The 18,548-nt window shown below is 50.3% G+C and overlaps 1 protein-coding gene across 1 annotated transcript; it reads left to right on the top strand.

The window, feature by feature from the left end:
- Window positions 1-7,780: 7,780 nt before the first annotated feature.
- On the top strand, window positions 7,781-18,456 carry LOC112976625 (SRSF protein kinase 3-like). The gene is made up of 11 exons (XM_026088064.1): window positions 7,781-7,835; window positions 8,034-8,142; window positions 8,710-8,797; window positions 11,271-11,358; window positions 11,609-11,715; window positions 14,055-14,286; window positions 15,436-15,560; window positions 16,154-16,261; window positions 16,720-16,789; window positions 16,874-16,966; window positions 18,233-18,456. Exons 1-11 carry the CDS (start codon window positions 7,781-7,783, stop codon window positions 18,448-18,450), a joined length of 1,293 nt encoding a protein of 430 aa, XP_025943849.1. The 3' UTR covers window positions 18,451-18,456.
- The last annotated feature ends 92 nt before the right edge of the window (window positions 18,457-18,548 follow it).

Below are 18,548 nucleotides of genomic sequence, written 5' to 3'. Positions count from 1 at the left end.
GGTGTCCTGCAAATGGGAATGATTCGAATGAGGAAGGAGAGGCTGGAGCCGGCATACGCACAGTTAGTTGCCAGGCTGTCGCTGGACAGCTCTTCTCTRTTCCCTCCTGGAGAGCACTCGGGCACTTGGGGTGGTTCCTCTGCCCTTTTGGGAGTGACTTCCTATTTTAAAGGATGCCCTACTCTCATCTCCCTGCTGAGTCCGGGCTGATGTGTTGCTTGCCTGGGACAGATTGCGCACAGGGGCAAGTAGGCAGGTCTGACTTTCCATCGCTTCCCTTAGCTGGCGACTGTACAGGCCAGGAGGGACCACAGCTAAAACAGGGCAGGATCAGGTCCCTGCCTCTGTCTTTGAACTACATAGAGCAGCACTCCCAGACCTATCAGATCAGCCCTGTGGTTTTGTGCGAGTGTTGTGCCGTTGTGAAATTGTTCTCTGAGCAACACAACGATGAGCTAGTGTTGGCCTCTGTTCCTACAGACCCCCATGCCACAGAACCAGCTCTCTCCTATAAGCCTCGCTCAGCAATATTCCCAGGTGTTCCTGCATGCCCTGTGCATCCAGAGTTCGACCGCTGTCCCCAGGCCGCCTACCACTTGAGTCCTGCTGCATGGAGCAGCTGAACATGTGTGCAGAGCCATGTGCGAGCTGGCTGGCCTCTGCCACACAGAAAGGGGAGGCCGTTTCCTTAGGAAACCAAAGAATGTAATTCCTTGGTTTGAGGTAGTGTAGGTAAATGAAGGAATGAAGAAGGGGTCGGTGGCAGCATAGTGTTGTCCCACCTCTGTGTCGACAGGCAGGCTGCCAGCTCAGCAGCAAGGCTTTGTTTGTGATCTCTCCAACTGGCTGAGTATCTGCCAGGAGCCATCAGTATCTGCTGGGTTTATGGCTCTGCAGAATGTTTGTCTTCCCCCTTTTTGCAAAATTTTCTGCGCTCTCCTAGCGTRGTGTTGCATGGGGCTTAATTCTGGATCCGCCTCACATCAGCAAAGGGAGGAAGACTCGGGGGCATTCCTAGAATCACAGTAACAAGAATCGAGGTGTCTCTCCTGCTCCCCTTTGGCAGCTCACCGAGTCCTGCAGGGTGTCCTTTGGCRTTGCCTGCTCTGGTCAGGTGCGACTGCTGACAGCATAGCCTCTGCCTGTGCACGCTGACTTGGGCCTTAGAGCAAGTGGGCTCCACATCCCCTTTACTTCTCAGCAGTGCTCGTGGATGTTGGAAACACTTTCTGTTCTCTGAGTCTATCTGTGAATGTCCACTTCTTCTACAGCAATAATTAAAACTTAAATGAATCACTTAAATTTAGCTCTATTATTTAACATCTCTAGTTCRTCCTTGTAGAGTTGAGTAGGATGCAGGGCCTGGTTCAGGTGCAGCGAGGATGGAAAGCTGGTAGTGCCCATCTCTTCTGGTCAGTCTGTCCTTGCTGTTGTAGATGCCAGCATCCTCCTCCGCTGTGGACACACACTTATGTCCCCTTGACGGGATCAACTTTGATGCTTAGGCATGGCCCCTTTTCTCTCCGTCCATGCCCCTCTCGTGTGGCAAAATCCATTACTACAACAGGGTTAGGTTGCGTTTAAATTTGCACAAAACAGTGTTTATTATAAAGTTTCCTATTGAAGGGAAGACTAATTTATTTATTTCTCATAATCCTTCCAGTTTTCTTCCAGTCTCTGCCTGATTCTGTGAGCAGTTTGTCAACTACTCTAGAGGTGGCCRCTGCTTCTGATGAAAGAAAATCCTCTCTGGAGTTTGTTTGCTTACAGGTAGCAAGGTCTGTGGGCACCGGCTGGCGGTGCCCTGCCACAGCCACCGTCCTCTCTGCAGGACGCAAGTGCTGCAATGGGATGTCACTGTTATAATAAATCCTCTGAAAGAAGATAGTCCTGAACGACAGACACTATCTAGATTTTGTACTGCAGTCAGAGAAAGAAACTTGCCTCCACTGTGGTCGGGGTGAAACACTGAGGACTGAAGTTATCAGTATTAAGAGATATATCYGTTAGTGTATTTCAGTGTCTGTCTCCTGTTGGCATGACGAAGAGTAGTTGGCACCCACAAGATGTAGATGTGAGAGCACTTGCTTTTATCTGCCTGGGGGCAAATTTAGGCTGCAGCTGGAAACTTTTTTTTTTTTTTTGATAAACATGACAGCTAATTTTTTTTTTTTCTTCTTTTGATGAAAATGAGGGGGATTCTTGGATCCTGCTGCCTCGGTGGAATGGCATTTCTTTATCAGGGTTTGCCCCAGTTGCAGTGAAATGCTGCTTTTTTTTTTTTTTTGGTGCCTTTCTCGTTGGGATGATTCTTTTGGTTTCCAGAACACCCGGTGCGTTTGCTCTATTCTTCTTTCTCGTAGTCCTCTGTCCCGGTGACTGTATCCTCCCCCAGTCTTGTAACCTGGTGTCTCTCCCTCTGTTATGGCCGGGTCTGGCCTGACCTGCATTTATGCCCTGCCACATCTTGAGTTCTGCTCCGAGCACCTGAGGTACTGTCTTTCTCAAATTGGAATTAATAATTAATATAAAAAGCTTGAAAAATCTGAATTTTGTTACATAGTGTAATAACTGTTTGTAGATACTGTTCTGAGATGTAGGAATCTATTGGTGATATAAGAGGTTTTGTCTGTAAATAATCAGTTTAGAGTCCAAATGATTTTAATAAAGAGAATTCTTACACAATAATTCAATAAATTTTAATATACAATGTGAGCGTCATGCTTGTGTTGCCAAATGATGCAATGGTCAAGAATGTATTCACCTTTCCTATTCTCCMAAGTGTAAACTCGGTACTTTTGGGCATCGGGACCGGAAGACTTGTGCCAGGACCGTGGGGTTTTTCCTCCCTTGCCCCCTCAAACCTCTGTGAGATAGCAACTGTGTTTGCTTGGAGGCAACCTTGTGCCACCTTCTGGTGGCTGGGTCCTCTGGGCAGCCAGAGGTTTCACAGCCAGCAGGCCAGTGACGCTTTGGCCGTTTCCACCATTCAGACACGGTCCCAGCCGTTTCCTTTGGCGCTGGTTGAGCTGCCCCAGCGGGGAGGAGGGCACCTCCATTCCCTGGCCYGGTTCCTCAGCTCCTGCACTGGGAGCTGGCCCGTGGCTGCGGGAGCTCAGTGCTGGTAGATGTGTGCTGGGGCGGGTTACGCCTCTGGCTGTGTGTGCAGAGGGGCAAACAGCTGGGCAGCTGCTTGTGATGTAGTTTATCACTGTTGTCCACCACCGCGAGTTAGGAGCTGCTCTTCCTAACTTAGCTTAACAACTTAAATCCTAAACTAGAGACCTCTGATTAGCTACCTCAGGGTTTTGTTTCTTTTCTTTTCTCTCCCCCCCCCCCCCGACCCACCGGCTGTTCTTATTTTCTTTTGAGATTTTTGGGCTACAGCGTTATGGCCTGCCTGCGCTGCCCTTGGCTTTGCCCAGCAGTGGGGACGGGGGTCTCGGCCTCTTTGAACATTGCACAGCCCTTCCCAGACTCTTAAAGCTGGCCAATATATCCCTCCTTTTCCTCTATCCCTTACTAGTCAAGTTTTGGATAGTGGCTGCCTCTCCGCTTACGTACGTAACCTCAGGGYGTGCGCTTGTGCTCTTGCCGGCCTTCTGCAGGGTGCGAGGCTGGTCCCGCAGCGGGGCTCGGCCCCTCGGTGCAGCGCTGCGCTGCGGGGGGCCCCTGGCCCTGCCCAAACCTTCGCTCCCAACCGGGCGCCTTTGGGAGCCTCTGCCCCCTCCCTGGTTATTTTTAGAGCTGGGGCAGGCAGGTGAGAGGACAGGGGCACGGGAAAGGGGAGAGGCGCTCCGCAAGGCGCTGATTTTGTTTTGGCAGCGCGTGGCTGCGGCAGCGCAGCTCCTAGGCAGCGTTAACCCTTTGCTTTGGGGGCAGGAATCGGTCTGTGCAGGCTTAGCAAGGAAACCCGAGCCGTGCGGCACGAGGGCCCCAGCGAGGGGGAAGGTCCGGGGCAGGCCAAGCTCCRCTGCGAGGCAGCGGCCGTAGGGGGGAGAGCGTGAAGTGATTTCCCTACGCGCGGCCCTTCGCTCCTTGGCGTCGCTGGGTGCCGGGACGCCTGGTCCCAGCTCGGCGGGGCAGAGCCGCTGGGCGAGCGCGGCAGGGAGGACGCTGCCCTCGCGCTGCTCTGCGCACACGGGCTGCTTCCCGCTCCTCCCGCGGGGCCTGGCTGGTGCCGCAAGCGGCCGTTTCCACGTTGAGGCCCTTATGCGACCCAGCCAAAGCGTTGGCCGCCGTCACCATCGCGCGTGTGGAAAACCGCGCTCTGCCTCGTTAACCCGGATGGGAAGCAGGCGCTGCCGCCCTGCAGGGAGACGTCGCTGTCCTGCAGGCCCCGGCGCGTCCCTTTCCGCCGGCAGGCAGGGACAGCAGCTTCGAGGCCGCGGCCGCCCGGTGCTGTGCCGGGGCCCGAGCAGCCGCAGCATGGTGCCTTGGGCCGGTCCCCGGGAACAGGGGAGAGGGGAAATCAGGGTTTGCAGCAGCCRGCACCAGGCTGCGCTGTGTTTGGCAGCGTGCTGGTGCTGCTGGCGGAGGCAGACGTGCCTCGGGACGGTGAGCATGGCACGCTGGGGCCCTGGGGGAGTCTGTCCCCTCTGGCAGGCGCACATTGGGGACCACTGGGCCAGGAGACGGTGCCCCAGCAGCRGGCCTGGCCCGGGAGCCCTGCGGAGAGGCTGCGGGAGCTGCCAGGCTGCCCCACGGTTTCTGGTTCCAGGGGCTGCGGGGTGGCAGGAGGGGTTTTGCTGTTTCCATCCTAGCAGAGCTCTAAATTTCCCTCTATAAATAGTTGCTGTGGAGACTGCGGAGGTCGCAGCAGCCTGACAGACCTGCAGCGAGGGGAGTGGAGGGGAGGCGGGGAGCTGCTCAGACAGGTGCAGAGAGAGGCCGGCAGTAAAATGAATCCACTGCAGCTGTCCTGGGTCCCCCCAGCGATCCCGCAGCCAAGGTTGTTCCAGGAAGCAGTGCTGTGATCCGATACCCCGTCCCGTTCCTCAGCGCGTCCATCCAGCGATGCAGGAGACTTTGGTCTACCCAAGGACACCCCTCCCAGGCGGTGCAGACCAAAAGGAGAGCGGGACCAGCTGGGACCTCGCTTCCTGGAGCTCCAGCMTGAGCCAGATCACAAGCGGTGCTGCGTGCCCGGCCGCCGCGAGCTGCTGCATGGTAAGTCTGCAAAGGGCCGCCGGGGCTGGGTTTGCGRTGCACGTTGCAGCTTGCAGGGATGCTGCATCCAGCAAGCGCGTCCCAGGCYGTGGCTTGCCAGGTCTCTGCTCGCACACAAGATCAAGGCACGTATAGCTCTGGTGAGCTCTGCAGCTCCGTGTGCCCAGGTGGGTTAGCCGAGAGGGAAGGTCCAGGCAGTGCAAGGCATGACCGGTAGTGGGGGAGGCCCCCTACACCCCTCTGGGCACATCAGGCTGAGCAGATCAGGTCCTTCAGGCTACATCACCAGAGGTGAAGCACCGCTCCCTACCCGTAGCTCTTGCGGACCAGGCAGCACCAGCATGTTGCCAGGCTGACTGAGGCTTCCTGACCTGGTCCAGGCCTGCAGCAAACCAACAAGTTCGGCATGATGTAGCTTTTAACGAGGAAAAAAAAAAAAAAGATAAAGACATCAAGTGATGAAGTCTTTAAAAACATTATTAATTGTCCTTCATCACAAAGCTTAGAAAAATGTTTCACTCTTCTATAGCAAGTTGCATAGCAACACTCCTTGCTTATCCTTTACCGGTGTATCCGTGTAAATATGGTGGGCTCTTTACCTTCATAGCGCCTCGCACGTCCAAGGAAGGGCCGGACTTGCTCTCAGCTGCGAGGGGGGATGCTACAGCCCCAGTGAGCTGTTCAAAAGCTCAGTCAGCCTTAGTGTTAGAAAGTGTTTTATGCTAAATGAGCCTGGCTTTGGGTCCTAAACACTGYATCATGATGGTACTGCTTTCCTGTCAAAGATTCCTATTTCCAAAAAAATCCATCTAGGAAAGATGCTGTTGAACTGCCATCCGGCCGGTTTCTTAAACTTTCCTTTGGTAGGTGAATGGGGAGTGAGGTAAGAAATTAAATCTCTAAAGCTGTTGCCCAGATCTCAGATCAGCCCTCACAGTTCTCCCTAATGACATGCCAAAATCTTTGAAGATGTGAATGAACAGGTCTTGGCGTATTCCGGTGGTGCAGTGACTCGCGAAGGTGTTGATATGCGAAGTCTGTGCTCATGAACAAAGGAAATTCTACCAATTGCACCCGAGTTCATAGATGGGACTCTCACAAGTGTTTGCTAAAGAGACTGGCCATAAGGAGAGGCAGCACCCTGGAAGTTTATGCCTAAATAACACAAATTCTGAACACTTGTAAGTGCTGTGGTTAGAGAACTAAAAAACAAAAGGAGGGAGAGGCGTTTTGAGCTCCTTTCGCACTGCTGTATGAGCTGGGGTAAATGGAGCAATGGCAGCTCCGGCAGTCCTGGGCGTCCCTGGCAGGAATGGATCTCAAGCACGATCTGACCCTTAAGTAGAAATGTTTTGAGAGCTCGCTTGGTTCCCAAAGACAGCCTACATCTCTGGTTGCTGTACTGAGAAAGGAGCATCAGGATATGCAAAGAAATCCTAGTCTTTTGAGGAAGTCGTGCTTCTGTCTCCTAAGGGAGAGCGTGCCCTGGCAGGCAATACTGTCCTAAAACGCCTCCCCACTGAGTTGTTCCCACCGCAGGTGAGGGAAAACGCCCCGGTGCAGACAAGCTGTTAGCGTTAGTGCACCRATTCTGAAAGACCTAGAGGTCAATATTTCCACCCGTGCTAACGGTCTGCTCAATTAGCACGTGTGGTAAGCTCCAGCAACGTATGTTAATCTGAAGGTTAGGCCATAAAGCAAGTGACATTTCCGCATTATGAAATGCTGGGTTGGGAGTCCCCAAGCTATAGCAGCTTACATCTGTATTTCCATGAGCAACAGGGGGTTCGGGGGCGTTGCTTCAGGTGACCCGTGCTTTAGCCAATCCTACATGGGGGCTGGCGGGGGGAGGACAGCAGTTGCATCGGTCTGTCTGAACCGGCTCTGTTTGTACCTTTTTGCTGCCATAGTAACTAACCCTGGAGAATAGCCTCTCCCCCTCGGTTACAGCCTCTTTCCTAGGGGGTCACGGGATGGTTGGTGATAAATACCTGCTCTGGCCCCGGGGCGAGGCTGCAGAGAGATGTGCAGTGCTGGAGTTTCTAAAACACAGACTCTGCTTCATACTAAGCATGAGACTCCTCCTGCCAGTGAAAGCCCGGGGCTTACCCCTTGCCCAACTGGGCAGGAGACGGGGAGCAGAGCGCTTTCTCCGCAGGAGGCCAGGTCCCACCAGCACTGCAGCTGCGGGAGGGGATCCCGCAGGCCCCACTAAGCCACTGAAAATCCACCCGAGGCACTAGGAAACCTGAGACTCCTGCCGGGCTCTGGCCCAGCTGCACACAGCCAGGAGCCCTGCTCAACCCCAGCCTGCCAACTTTCCTTTTCTGAACTCTTAAAATAATCCCTAACCTCTCCGAAGTGCCAAAAATGTTTGTAACAGCCCAGTTCCAGGTTCTGGTGAAGCAGATGGAAAGGAGCAGGGCGGGGGGAGGCAGAAGAGGGAACGGGAGCGATGCATATCAACGTGCATGCCATGTAGTAGACATTAATGGCTGCTCTGCAGCTACCTACCTCTGTTTAAAGGAGTAAAATGCTGAAGACTGCACCACCTGCACTCCAAGACCTGGTTCTCCACGGCCGCTGTCCTCTCACGCCAGGATCTGCTGCGATGATGGAAGAACAGGAGTGGGTGCAGGAGGAGGCGCCTGCAGCGAGGCGCACAGGTCAGTCCTCGGATGTGTGACTCTGGAGCTGAGATTGTGCCAGGCTCTTCCCAGGCCAGAGGAGGCCACTGGCGACCTGTCCGGCCGTTCCTCTGGGATACCCAGCCGCTGGGAGGCCAGCTGTTATCAGTTGCTCTTTCAGTCCAACGGCATTTAAAGACATGTCAGTAACGTTGCCTTCTGGCAATGCCCCCACAGGAGGCCACCACCCAGTGCAGGAAGGAGACGTGTTCAACWTGAGATACCAGGCTCTGCGCAAGCTGGGCTGCGGGGCCTTTGCCACGGTGTGGCTGTGCCATGACACGAGGTGAGGGGCTGAACACATTTCGGGGGCTGTAGGAAGGGTGTGCTGTCCTCCTCTTGGGCAGGGCCTGTCCCTTTTGCGCAGAAGCAGCAGAGCGCAGCAGCCTGCCCGGGAGCACGTCAGCATCAGCTCTGAGCGCTTCAACATGCGGAGGCTCCCACGGAGGACGACAGTGACCAGAGCTGGGGCAAATCTGGCAGCAAGATCAGTGGGGTGCAATTAGCGGAGTTGCTCCCCAGAAACTGAAGAACATAAATTAGGTGGGATCAGCCCTTGCTCCACCTTTGCTCTTCTTGTTTAGAATAGGTTGGACCCTGCAGTATCCATGTTCTGCCTATTACTCTCTGGTCCTTCTCTGCTCCCTGAGGCAGCTATGCTGCAAGATGCCAGCAGCATCACCAGGAGAGATGCGCATGGTCCTTGCGTGCCGCAGGCCAAGGGCAAGACCGCTCGCGGGAGGGCAGCGCTCTCCCCACAGAGCCCAGGGCTGGGTGGCTGGGAGAAGGGGAGGCGCTGCTGCTTGGAGCCGCACTGGCGTGTGTTGGCATGCAGCTGTGATTCATCTCGTAGGAGGAAGAAACACGTAGCTGTGAAGGTCCCCAGGAGCGGGGAGAGCTTTGCTGAGGCTGCCCAGGACGAGGTCGCTCTCCTTCGATGTGTATGTATGTTCTCTGGCTCCGCGCTCCGCACCATGGGGATGGCCACTGAGTTTAGATCTGAACATCAGCTTCACCATCCTTCTCCCTCCAGGTGTCAGTCTGAAGATCCAGGTGGGGAACAGAAAAAACATGTTAGATACTTGATAGAAATTGCCTTCGTTGAGCACTGGCCTCTGAAATGGCCACCTTCTCCTTCCTGTTGTGCTGGCATGGATGGCTGTGCCCTACTTGGCCTGTAGGCCCATTCCTTTCAGCTGAGACCAAAATCCAGTAAGTAGGAGGAACCTGCAGAAATACAGCCTGGCTAGTCAACAGGAAAAAAGCAGGAGATCAAGTCCAAGTTCTTAAACAGGAGGTGGGAATGTTTCCACTGAATTTGTGTAGTTCCCAGCTCAGATGGTATTGCTCTATCACAGCACAGATAGTGAAGTAAATGGAGACAACTGCAAAAAATGGTAGGATGCAGCAAAATATAATAAAGATCTGAACTCAGAAAGCTTCCTTCTGCCTTTGCCAATGGGTCTGGCATGTATCTGAGTTTCAGCTACTTGCCTTTGAAGGTAGCTTGACCTGCCAGTTCTAGAAAGCTCATGGCTACAATTCTTAAGTTTGCCTAAATAAGAAGTTACATCAGCTTTATATGAATAAAAGTCATTAAATTTTGCATTTCAAATTACTGCGAGGCCTTTTTCCAACAGGTCTGAAAAAAGTGTAGCTTGCACCTGCAAATCTGCAGGCTGTATCCAAAGGGATATGAGGCAGACTTAGTGATGCAAGAGGAAGTACAAAGTGGCAGTAATTTAATGTAATCAAAGGGGTGCTTTTCTGCACATCAGCGTAATACTGTTTATAGACCAAGCCTTACCCTTAATTTATTATGAATTCTCTCTGAAAGACATTCCTTCTACTCAACAGAATATAGCTGGTTCCCAGGGCCATTTCCGTCAGTATAAGGTGATCGGTGCCTGTAGTGCTGCCAGAAGAGGCGGTCTCCCACCTTCCACGGCTGCGCACCTCTGTCATCCCAGCAAAACCTCCTGGCGCTGCCGCAGACACATCAGGCAGCTGAGCAACAAAACAAACCAAAATCCCCACGGTTATGGCAGTGTACAGAAGTACTCATTGCTGTACCAACATCAGTGTCCCCTGGGAGCAAACTCGCAATATAGCTCACCGCACAGATGTGCAGGGCTGATGCAAGATCCAGGGGTGCCAAAAGCACCCGCGCTTTGGCAGAGTGCAGGTTCACCCAACCCTGTATCCTGGGCCAGTGGTGGCCAGCAGGGTGTAAGGACAGGGTAAGCACAGAGCGCTGCTCCCACTGAACACTTCCCCGGCCTCCAGCAGTTTTCAATGGGAGATTTCTTGGGCTGAAGGAGACACTATGTGGGCAGCAATCCTCAACGGGTTTATCTTCCAGAGACCTGTCTCACTTTGCCATGAGCCCATGCAGGCTTCAGCATCCACAGCACCCTGTGACAAGATTTGCCACCAATTACCTATGTGCTGCATGAAGAACCGTCTCCCTGGCTTGTTTCTGAACCTGCCAAGTGCTAGGTTTATGTGATACACCCTGGTTCTCGTATGAAAGGAGAGGAAAATAACAGCTCTGTGTTCACCCCTTCCCCTACCACTCAGTATCTTATAGAGCTCTGTCATACCTGCCTGTAGTCAGCCCTTTTCCAGCCCAAAGAGGTCTAGTTCAATGGGTTGTTCCACGTGTGGCAGTTGCTCCTTACCCCAGAAGGACAGAGTAGCCTTCAACTGGCCAAACACAAGGCCTTCTTTACATTTTGTAAAGAAAACACTAACTATTTATTTTGGGTATATGGGGAGAAAATGTTTAAAAATAAAACAAAAACTCTTTGCAACCACTGGCAAGAAATTGCTGAAGGGAAGCTACAGGTTTTAGAAGGCGATATTGCAGGAAGACTGCTTTTCCCCACTGAACCACGAGAAACTGTGTGACACCAGACAAATTCCAAGTGATGCTGCGACAGTGCCTGGCCCGTGACGCTCAACCAGAGAGGAAAAGGAGCCTTCCCCCATCGTAGAATGAGGAGTAGAGGCTGCAGAAGGGTGAAGAAAATGGGCAGCCATCGCTCCTGTGTAAAATGAGCTGGGGCCTCAGGGAAATCACCTTTCACCACAGGCAGGAGCACTTTTAGGGCCTGGATGGGGTAGAACGAGCAATGGGAATTGTTCTAGACCCTGTTAACAGGAAAGGTTTGAGTTATTCAGACACTGTGAGGGTTATGCTCCTACCTGGTCCAGGGCTAGACAACATTCCTTGGGAATGGAGTCTGCTTGCTTAATTGGAGCCTGGTTTTCTTGATGCTGTTATCGCTGAATTTCTAATGAAGTGCCAACCACTGGAGGAGAAAGTCTGTAGAATGGGATAAAAATGGGCGCAAGATGTCCCTGTGCATATGTATGTCTCTAATTGCAGCTTTTTTGGAATCCTCCCTTCAGGTGAGCAGTATGAAGAAGAAGGACCGGGCAGGAGAAAACATTGTCTGTTTATTAGACGACTTTAAAATGATGGGAGAGAACGGCTTCCATATCCTTCTGCTAAGAGGGCTGCAGCTCTGGGTTGACAAAGCCTTGGCTTGCCTTGGAGAGGTCACACGATAGTGTAAAACCAAAAGCTGTAGTCCCATGAGGATGAGCAGGGCAGCAGTTGGCCCCGGGCACACAAAAGTGGCTAGTGGGAGCAGGTGGAATAAGGAGGTATTTGGCTACTCTGGTGAAGGGCAAAATGGTGGTAGTTACATCTTCTCCCTGTTAGTGAATCCATGACTCTTTCCCACATATGTGCTTGGTATTTGAAGCGCTGGGTCCTTCTCTGAGAAGTCTGATGGGTAACTATGCAGCCCAGGGCCTTCCTTTGCCTTTTGTGAAAAAATCTTTACAGCAGGTGAGAACTTAGCTCTAAGCGGGTGATGGCACCAAGGGACTGGTTGGGTGGGGAACACACTGTTGTCTTCATTCTGGGGTCATCTGCCATGAGCTCCTTTGTGATTCCATCTGCAGAGAAAGGAACAACACTAAGCGAGTGCCCAAGGCATACATTTTGTAAAGAAAACACTAACTATTTCTTTTGGGTATAYGGGGAGAAAATGTTTAAAAATAAAACAAAAACGCAGAGTGGGAAGTCATCATGTTCCCATTAATACAGGCGCACTGTTCATCACTGGCTATGCCTGTAGCCTCATCAGGTTTGGAAAGGAGTCAGGACCACCAACGTGAAGAGTCAGTAGCCTGCAGACCTGCACTGGGCATTCAGGGACAACAGTTATGTTCAGATCTCAGTAATCACTGCATTTTTCTTGGGATCAGTTCTTCYACTCGCCGGAGTAGCGGGGAGACAAACAGCCTGCCATAGTTATGCTTCTTGTTGGCAAACCATAGACATCTCTCTGCCCTCCTGCAGCCATGAGGATCCCCCCCCATGGTGACGCCAGACTGCTGGCATTTGGCTCAGCATCCAGTCATGAGCGGCACTGACGTAGGCAGGGTCCGGCAGGGCTCGGAGGCTGCTCTATAGCTGTCTGCACAGTAYTACCGAAGGCTGCTAGAGGTCTGTCTCATAGCTGATTTCTTTCCAGAGGCTTTGTAAATAGCTGGTTCGGTTGGCTGGTCCTCCACCCATCTTGAGGTTTTCCTGCTCAGAGCCAGCCCTTCCTTCATCCCCTGTAAGGATGTGGCATGCTGATCAAACAGATCACAGAAATCGAGTTTCTTGTATGTTGTCCATGAATAGCTAAGGAATGGGAAACCTCAGTAAGGCCTCAGCGTAGTTAAAATTATATTTTGCCTCCAATGCTGAGATTTATTAGAAGTCCACTGGCTTGTCTAGACCAAGATTTGCTCCTTTGATTCCTGTGCTCTTCCAGAGACACTAAGAACGAACCCCTTTCTCCTTTATCCTTTTTCTGCAATAGCTTCTTCTTCCTGGAAAGCAGWTGCACCAACACCTAAATAAGTTATACAAAAGTGTAATGGCATTAAGCTATGTGCTCAATTGCACACCTAAGCCTTTGCCTGCACCCCCTTATCTGCTTAAATCATAAAATCTCAAAACCTTTTTCTTTTTCCCTTCAGATCAGCACTAGGGCAGTATTTACTTCTGATTCATTCCATTTTAGCTATTTAAATCTTCCCTTGTGTCTCACAGTTACCATTTAAGGTTGGTATTTCCCTGGGGCTGGTATTCATCCCAGAATAGATTTTGATAATGCACAGAAAATTTGCCAGCCCTCTATGACTGACCAGAGTGTAAAAAAAAAAAAMAAACAAAAAACAAACCTTTTCCCAGTAGTCTTTTTTTTCTTTTTGCTGTTATTGACTTCCAAGAGTGAATGTTTGAATGTTTCTCTCTTGTATGCACTGTTTATCTCTCCCCTGTGACAGGCCCAACTCTCCCTGCTCCATCATAAGCTCTCCTTTCCCTACATGGTTCCCCTGCGGAGAAGGGACTGCACCCTGAATTCTTCTCTACACACAATCACTCAGCGTCTCTCCCTCCTCCTGTCTGGGCTGTGCTTCATCTCCTTTTCTTTACTTGTACGATGGGATCACTTAGAAGGCAGGGCCTCCCTCCCCACTATGTCAAATGCTCTCTGACCAAGTCCCAACTTCCAGTCCAGCGATAATGCCGTATTAACAGGGAAGGCAGTGCAAGGGTGCCAGAGCCAAGCAGCAAGAAGTGGCTTTTCAGGACATAGTTCAGATTTGTGACCATAATGCCTCCTTGTAGTCCTGTCCTCAAAGTAACTGCAGCCTTTTGCACCTACTTTCTGTTTCTCCAGGCTTGTCCATCCATGCTGACATCTGTGGATTTTCACACCTCCTTCTGCTGTGTGTCATTTCTGCATCCTCCAAATACACTCCTTCACTGCCGGGATCCACAGGCTCCCTGTCGCTTATCATGCTGAACCCGTAGGCTTAGGTGGCAGCTATCCCTGCTGAGTCTTGTGATGAAGCCACTTCTGTGTGCTTCCACAGGCCCACCCTAACCCGAGACACCACTGTTTTGGGTGCAACTCCAAGTTAATACAAGGGATCCATTATATAGAAATAATTTATTGTAGAAAATTATCACCAGTATCCTCTTTCCCCCGTACCAGAACCTCCACAAATCACACGTCCACTGTGGTGGACTCTCTGCTTTGACAGCACTAAAAGCCATTTGGGACGGGAGAGAGGGGGGAGACCTTTATGTTGTTAACATAAATCATTCTTTGGCTCACTCAGGTGCTAGCAGGCCTGCACTTCCTGCACAAACGCTGCCGGATTATTCATACCGACATCAAACCAGAGAACATTTTGCTGTATGTAGGTGACAAGACCCTCCAAAAGTTTCTGTCTGATATTGTCGACTCTAGCCAGAGAACAGATTTGGGGCTAAAGGGACCAGGTAAGCAGTGCAGATTTTTTGAACCAGAAAAGGGACTTAAAAGCTTATTGCCAGGAGTGAAACAGAGAGGTAGATAGGTAGGTAGATATAATTTATGAAAAGAAAAAGCTCACAACTCCTGCAGTGGCCAGTACAAAATAGTACAGGCAGTTCATGGTGACAGGCCTCTTCTACATCTGCTTAACACAAACATCACACCTGAGTTACTACAAGTTTCTCAAGGTGCCTACATAAATGTGGTGTTGCAGATAGGTTTGTGCAGAGAACAACTACAAAGCAAGTGTTGGTTAATAACCTTACCATAACACTGGTAACCTTATGGTAGCCTCACCATAACCTGAGAGCAGATTCTCATAGCTTTAGGTACAGGATAGTTCCATCATGTCTGGTGTTTTCAGCTACTGAAAGGTTTACATAAGCAATGATTTGATCAAAAAGCTGTATGACATTTCTACTCTCTGTTTCCTGTATTTCCAAGGTTTGCAGGAGACTTGTATATACTGCTAATCTCCAAGGCCTTTTGAGACATAATTTATTTTCAGAGAATGGTGAGAACATAGAATAAGACATAGGGCTGGATAGTTTCTCAAGAGATCATCTAGTCTCTCCCAGCATTAAGACCCTTTATATTTTCTCCCACAATATTCTCCCATGAGCATTTCTTTTGTGATGTTGCTGTTTTGTCTCTCAAGCGCTGGGGTAAATGGGGAATGCTAAACTATTGACAGATATTTTTGCTTGGAGCAGAACGACATAATATTGGACGTAGACCAGCAGCTCACTGTAAGTATTAAAACAAAAATTACCCTTTCCCAGGGCCATAAGAAAACGTCACCTTTACGGTGCTTAGCTGAGCAAGCTGTATCCAAGATCTGTGACAGCCAGGATTGCTGAAGGCTGAGGATGTATTACAGAAGTGTTGTGTTTGACTGGTGCTGGTAGGCTGTACTCTCCTCTGAACTCACGTTAATCTCAACGCTAGAGGTACTTTGCAGCAGAACAGGAGCACACGGTCACGCCGCTCCACTGCAGGATACTGTCCTCTCTAACATCCTCTTGGATTTTGACTTTCAGCCCTTCTCTTGTGTTTTACTCAACAAACAGAGGTGGTATTTTACTGACAATAAAAGGAGTCACTTGTCTAAAGCATTTTAGGATCTTTAAGGCTGAAAAACTTTAAAGGAAGGCATATGTGTGGTAAGTGATGTACCTGCTGATTTGAAAAAGACCTGATTTCTCTCTGTCCTTTCCATCTAGGAGGTGATCTTGGCAATCGATTGGAACATTCTGATTTAATGAGCATAGAGGTGAAAATTGCAGACCTGGGCAGTGCGTGCTGGACAGTGAGTCTGCTACAAGTCTCAATTCCAAGATGATGGGAGATGCAACCTGCTCCTTTCTGTCACACCTTGGCTGTCTGACATTTCACAGCTGAATAGTTATTTTAGAGTGCACTAAAGAGATGATGATTTGAGTGTGTGTTACATTCAGCAGTCCCAGCTCAGAGCTGGGATCTGTACTCTTGGAGATGCTGTCAACTTTGGACCTTTATTCAGCTTGCAGTTAGTCACAGGATCACAGAATGGTTGAGGTTGGAAGGAACCTTTAGAAGTTGCCTAGTCCAACCCCTCTGTTCAAGCAGGGTCACCTACAGCAGGTTGCCCAGGGCCATGTCCAGATGGCTTCAGAATATCTCCATGGATGGACACTGTCCTGATAACCAGAAATCTAAAACCATGTTAACTGTGGAATTTTTAGGGGATAAATTCACTCCGGTGTCAGTGGGGCTGAGCATGTGTTTGCTGTGCATACAGCATTCACGTGCATTCAGTTCTGTGTCACGAGGTCCTTGTCACTAGGCTGAAAGCTTCTGACCATAAGCATCGCTCTTACTCATTTATGGATGCTAACCAAAGGTAGTTTGTTTCTGTTTCAGTACAAGCCTTTTTCAAAGGAGATCCAGACCCAACCGTACCGTGCCCTGGAAGTGCTTCTTGGGTTAGACTATGGCACTCCTGCAGATATCTGGAGCACAGGCTGCCTGGTAGGACTGGACACCATGCACTGCATGCAGGGAAGATGACTGACACTACCAGGCCAGGGAATGCATGTCCTCAGCCACCCATCTATCTGTAGAGCAAGATTTCTTTGCTGTTACTGAGTCACAGAAGGACAAACAGGCTTTCTGCATTCATTAATTTCAGACAATGTAGGCTGCTCATAAAATTCACTTCAAATAGCTTATGCTATAAGGCAATTCATACTCTATATAGGGAAATTGATAGACTTGAACAAATCAGTCACATACTGGTTTTCATCCTAAAGGAGCAAAAGCTGTTATTTCACAACGGCAGAGTATAGATAGAAGGCATGTGTATGTTTCCATGTTTTAGGATTGGTTTTGTGTAATAGGAAGGGARATTGGCACTGATACTATCAGAGTTAATGGTGAAGAAAAACTCCAAGTTAGTCAGTGCATTAACAATGCTGCTCCACTTTTAGGCATTTGAAATGGCAACTGGAGAGTGTCTATTTGATCCTCGACCTGGGAAATATTTCTCCAGAGATGATGGTAAGACTCCATTAGTTTTATTGATTTCACTGACAGAAGAGTCATAATCTTTGTATCTAGATGTGTTTTCTCTCCTCCATCCAGATCATGTTGCTCGTATTATTGAGCTCCTGGGCAGAATTCCTCCCCAAATAGCTCTCTCCTGGAAGAAGTCAACAAAATTTTTCAGCAGACCAGGTAAAAATTGGAGTAGGGAAGTTTACTCTAAAAATACTGTGGACCTCTGACACACTCCTACTCAGCTCACATCAGAAAACAACCAAAACTTATGTCAAACAATGCAGGCTACAGCCAGGGACAAAAGAGAAGCGGAGACTTCATGAAGTGCAGTAACACTTCTTGCCCTGACAGCTAGCTTGCTCTCCTACCTCTGCAATCCAATGATGAATACAAATGCAAAATCCTGAAAAATCCTCATGGCAAATACTAAAGAGGGAAAAGACTCCATCCTTTCTCCTCTGGATCTAGAGAGAATGGAAATATGGACAGGAAATAGCTACATGGCAGTAAAGCCAAAAAGAATGTGTTAACTGGCTGAATTTCACCCATTCACTGGCAGAGAACAATGATGATCAGGGACAAGACAATCATATCCTCCCACCCTTCCTTCATCCACCCTAAATGTGACTCCTATGTTTAGTCTTCTGACCCCAACCATAATGTCTCTTCYGTTTGAATCTCCCCGAGTCCTTTCCCTTTGTCTCATTAAGCTTGAACTCCTTGTCTTTGACTTCAAGGCATCGCATGACTGTCCTTCTGCCATTTAGTCCGTCATACCTCCTTGTTTTCACGCTTACCAGCAAGCAATACAGCCTCAGCACACCTGCACTTCATTCTCTGTTGAGTGCTAGTACCATGCTGTAGTGCAGCAAACACCTCCCTGCTCATTCACGGCCCTTTTCATGCTTATTCCTTCTATGGCGTTCAAAAGAAACAAGTCAAAAACAGTCCTTGTTTTATATTCATTCTCTGTGTGAACGAAGCCGGCCTAACCTGAATCACTACATTTACAGCATGTACTGCTCGGGGACAGGGAGAGCTTTTTGGTCAGTAGTGGCACTCTTTTGGGCCCCACAGAGCTACATAGCACAAAGCGAATTAAACCTTACCGTTTAGTGAGATCCGGCCCTGAAATGGCCTGATGTGTTCTGCGTTGCAAGCAGACAGCCATASGGAACTAGTAGTGATGGCTTTGGCATGACTATTCTGGGAACATTTCATTCCCTTTGGTATGTTATCATCTAAGAAGTACTCAAGAATGGGGAGACTAGCTTGGAAAGATGATTTCTGAAACACGGCTGGGAGCCAAGTCTGCAAGTGGAAGTGCAGGTGGAGCTTCCAGAGARAGGAAGATCCACAGGAGAAGGAAGGGATCCTTCGAGGTGCTTTGGATGAATTGCATGAGGTGAGCGGCTGGAGACCACGAGTCTTGCAAGCGTCATTAAGGGACTGCGCTTATGTCATTTTGGACAGGTGCCCTTCTGCGGATCTCGAGGCTTCTGCCCCGCAGCCTCTGCAGCGTCCTGGTGGAGAGACACAACTGGACGAGAGCCGGGGTCGCGCCGTTCGTCAGCTTCCTCCTGCCCACGCTGGAGTACGCGCCCGAGAAACGGGCCACGGCGGCGCAGTGCCTGCAGCACGCGTGGCTCAGCTCCCCGTGAGCGGCCCCGCGCCCCTTCCCGGGCCGGCGGCGCCTCCTGCCCCCGCGGGGGAGGCACCCGCTGGCCCCCAGGGGCCCCTCACCGCCGCCCCCGCGGAG

This window comes from Apteryx rowi, unplaced genomic scaffold, assembly GCF_003343035.1.
Source record: "Apteryx rowi isolate R43461 unplaced genomic scaffold, aptRow1 scaffold_75, whole genome shotgun sequence".
NCBI classification, from domain to species: domain Eukaryota; kingdom Metazoa; phylum Chordata; class Aves; order Apterygiformes; family Apterygidae; genus Apteryx; species Apteryx rowi.
Note: the sequence above shows the minus strand (reverse complement) of the source record. Positions and strands in the feature narration are given on the sequence as shown.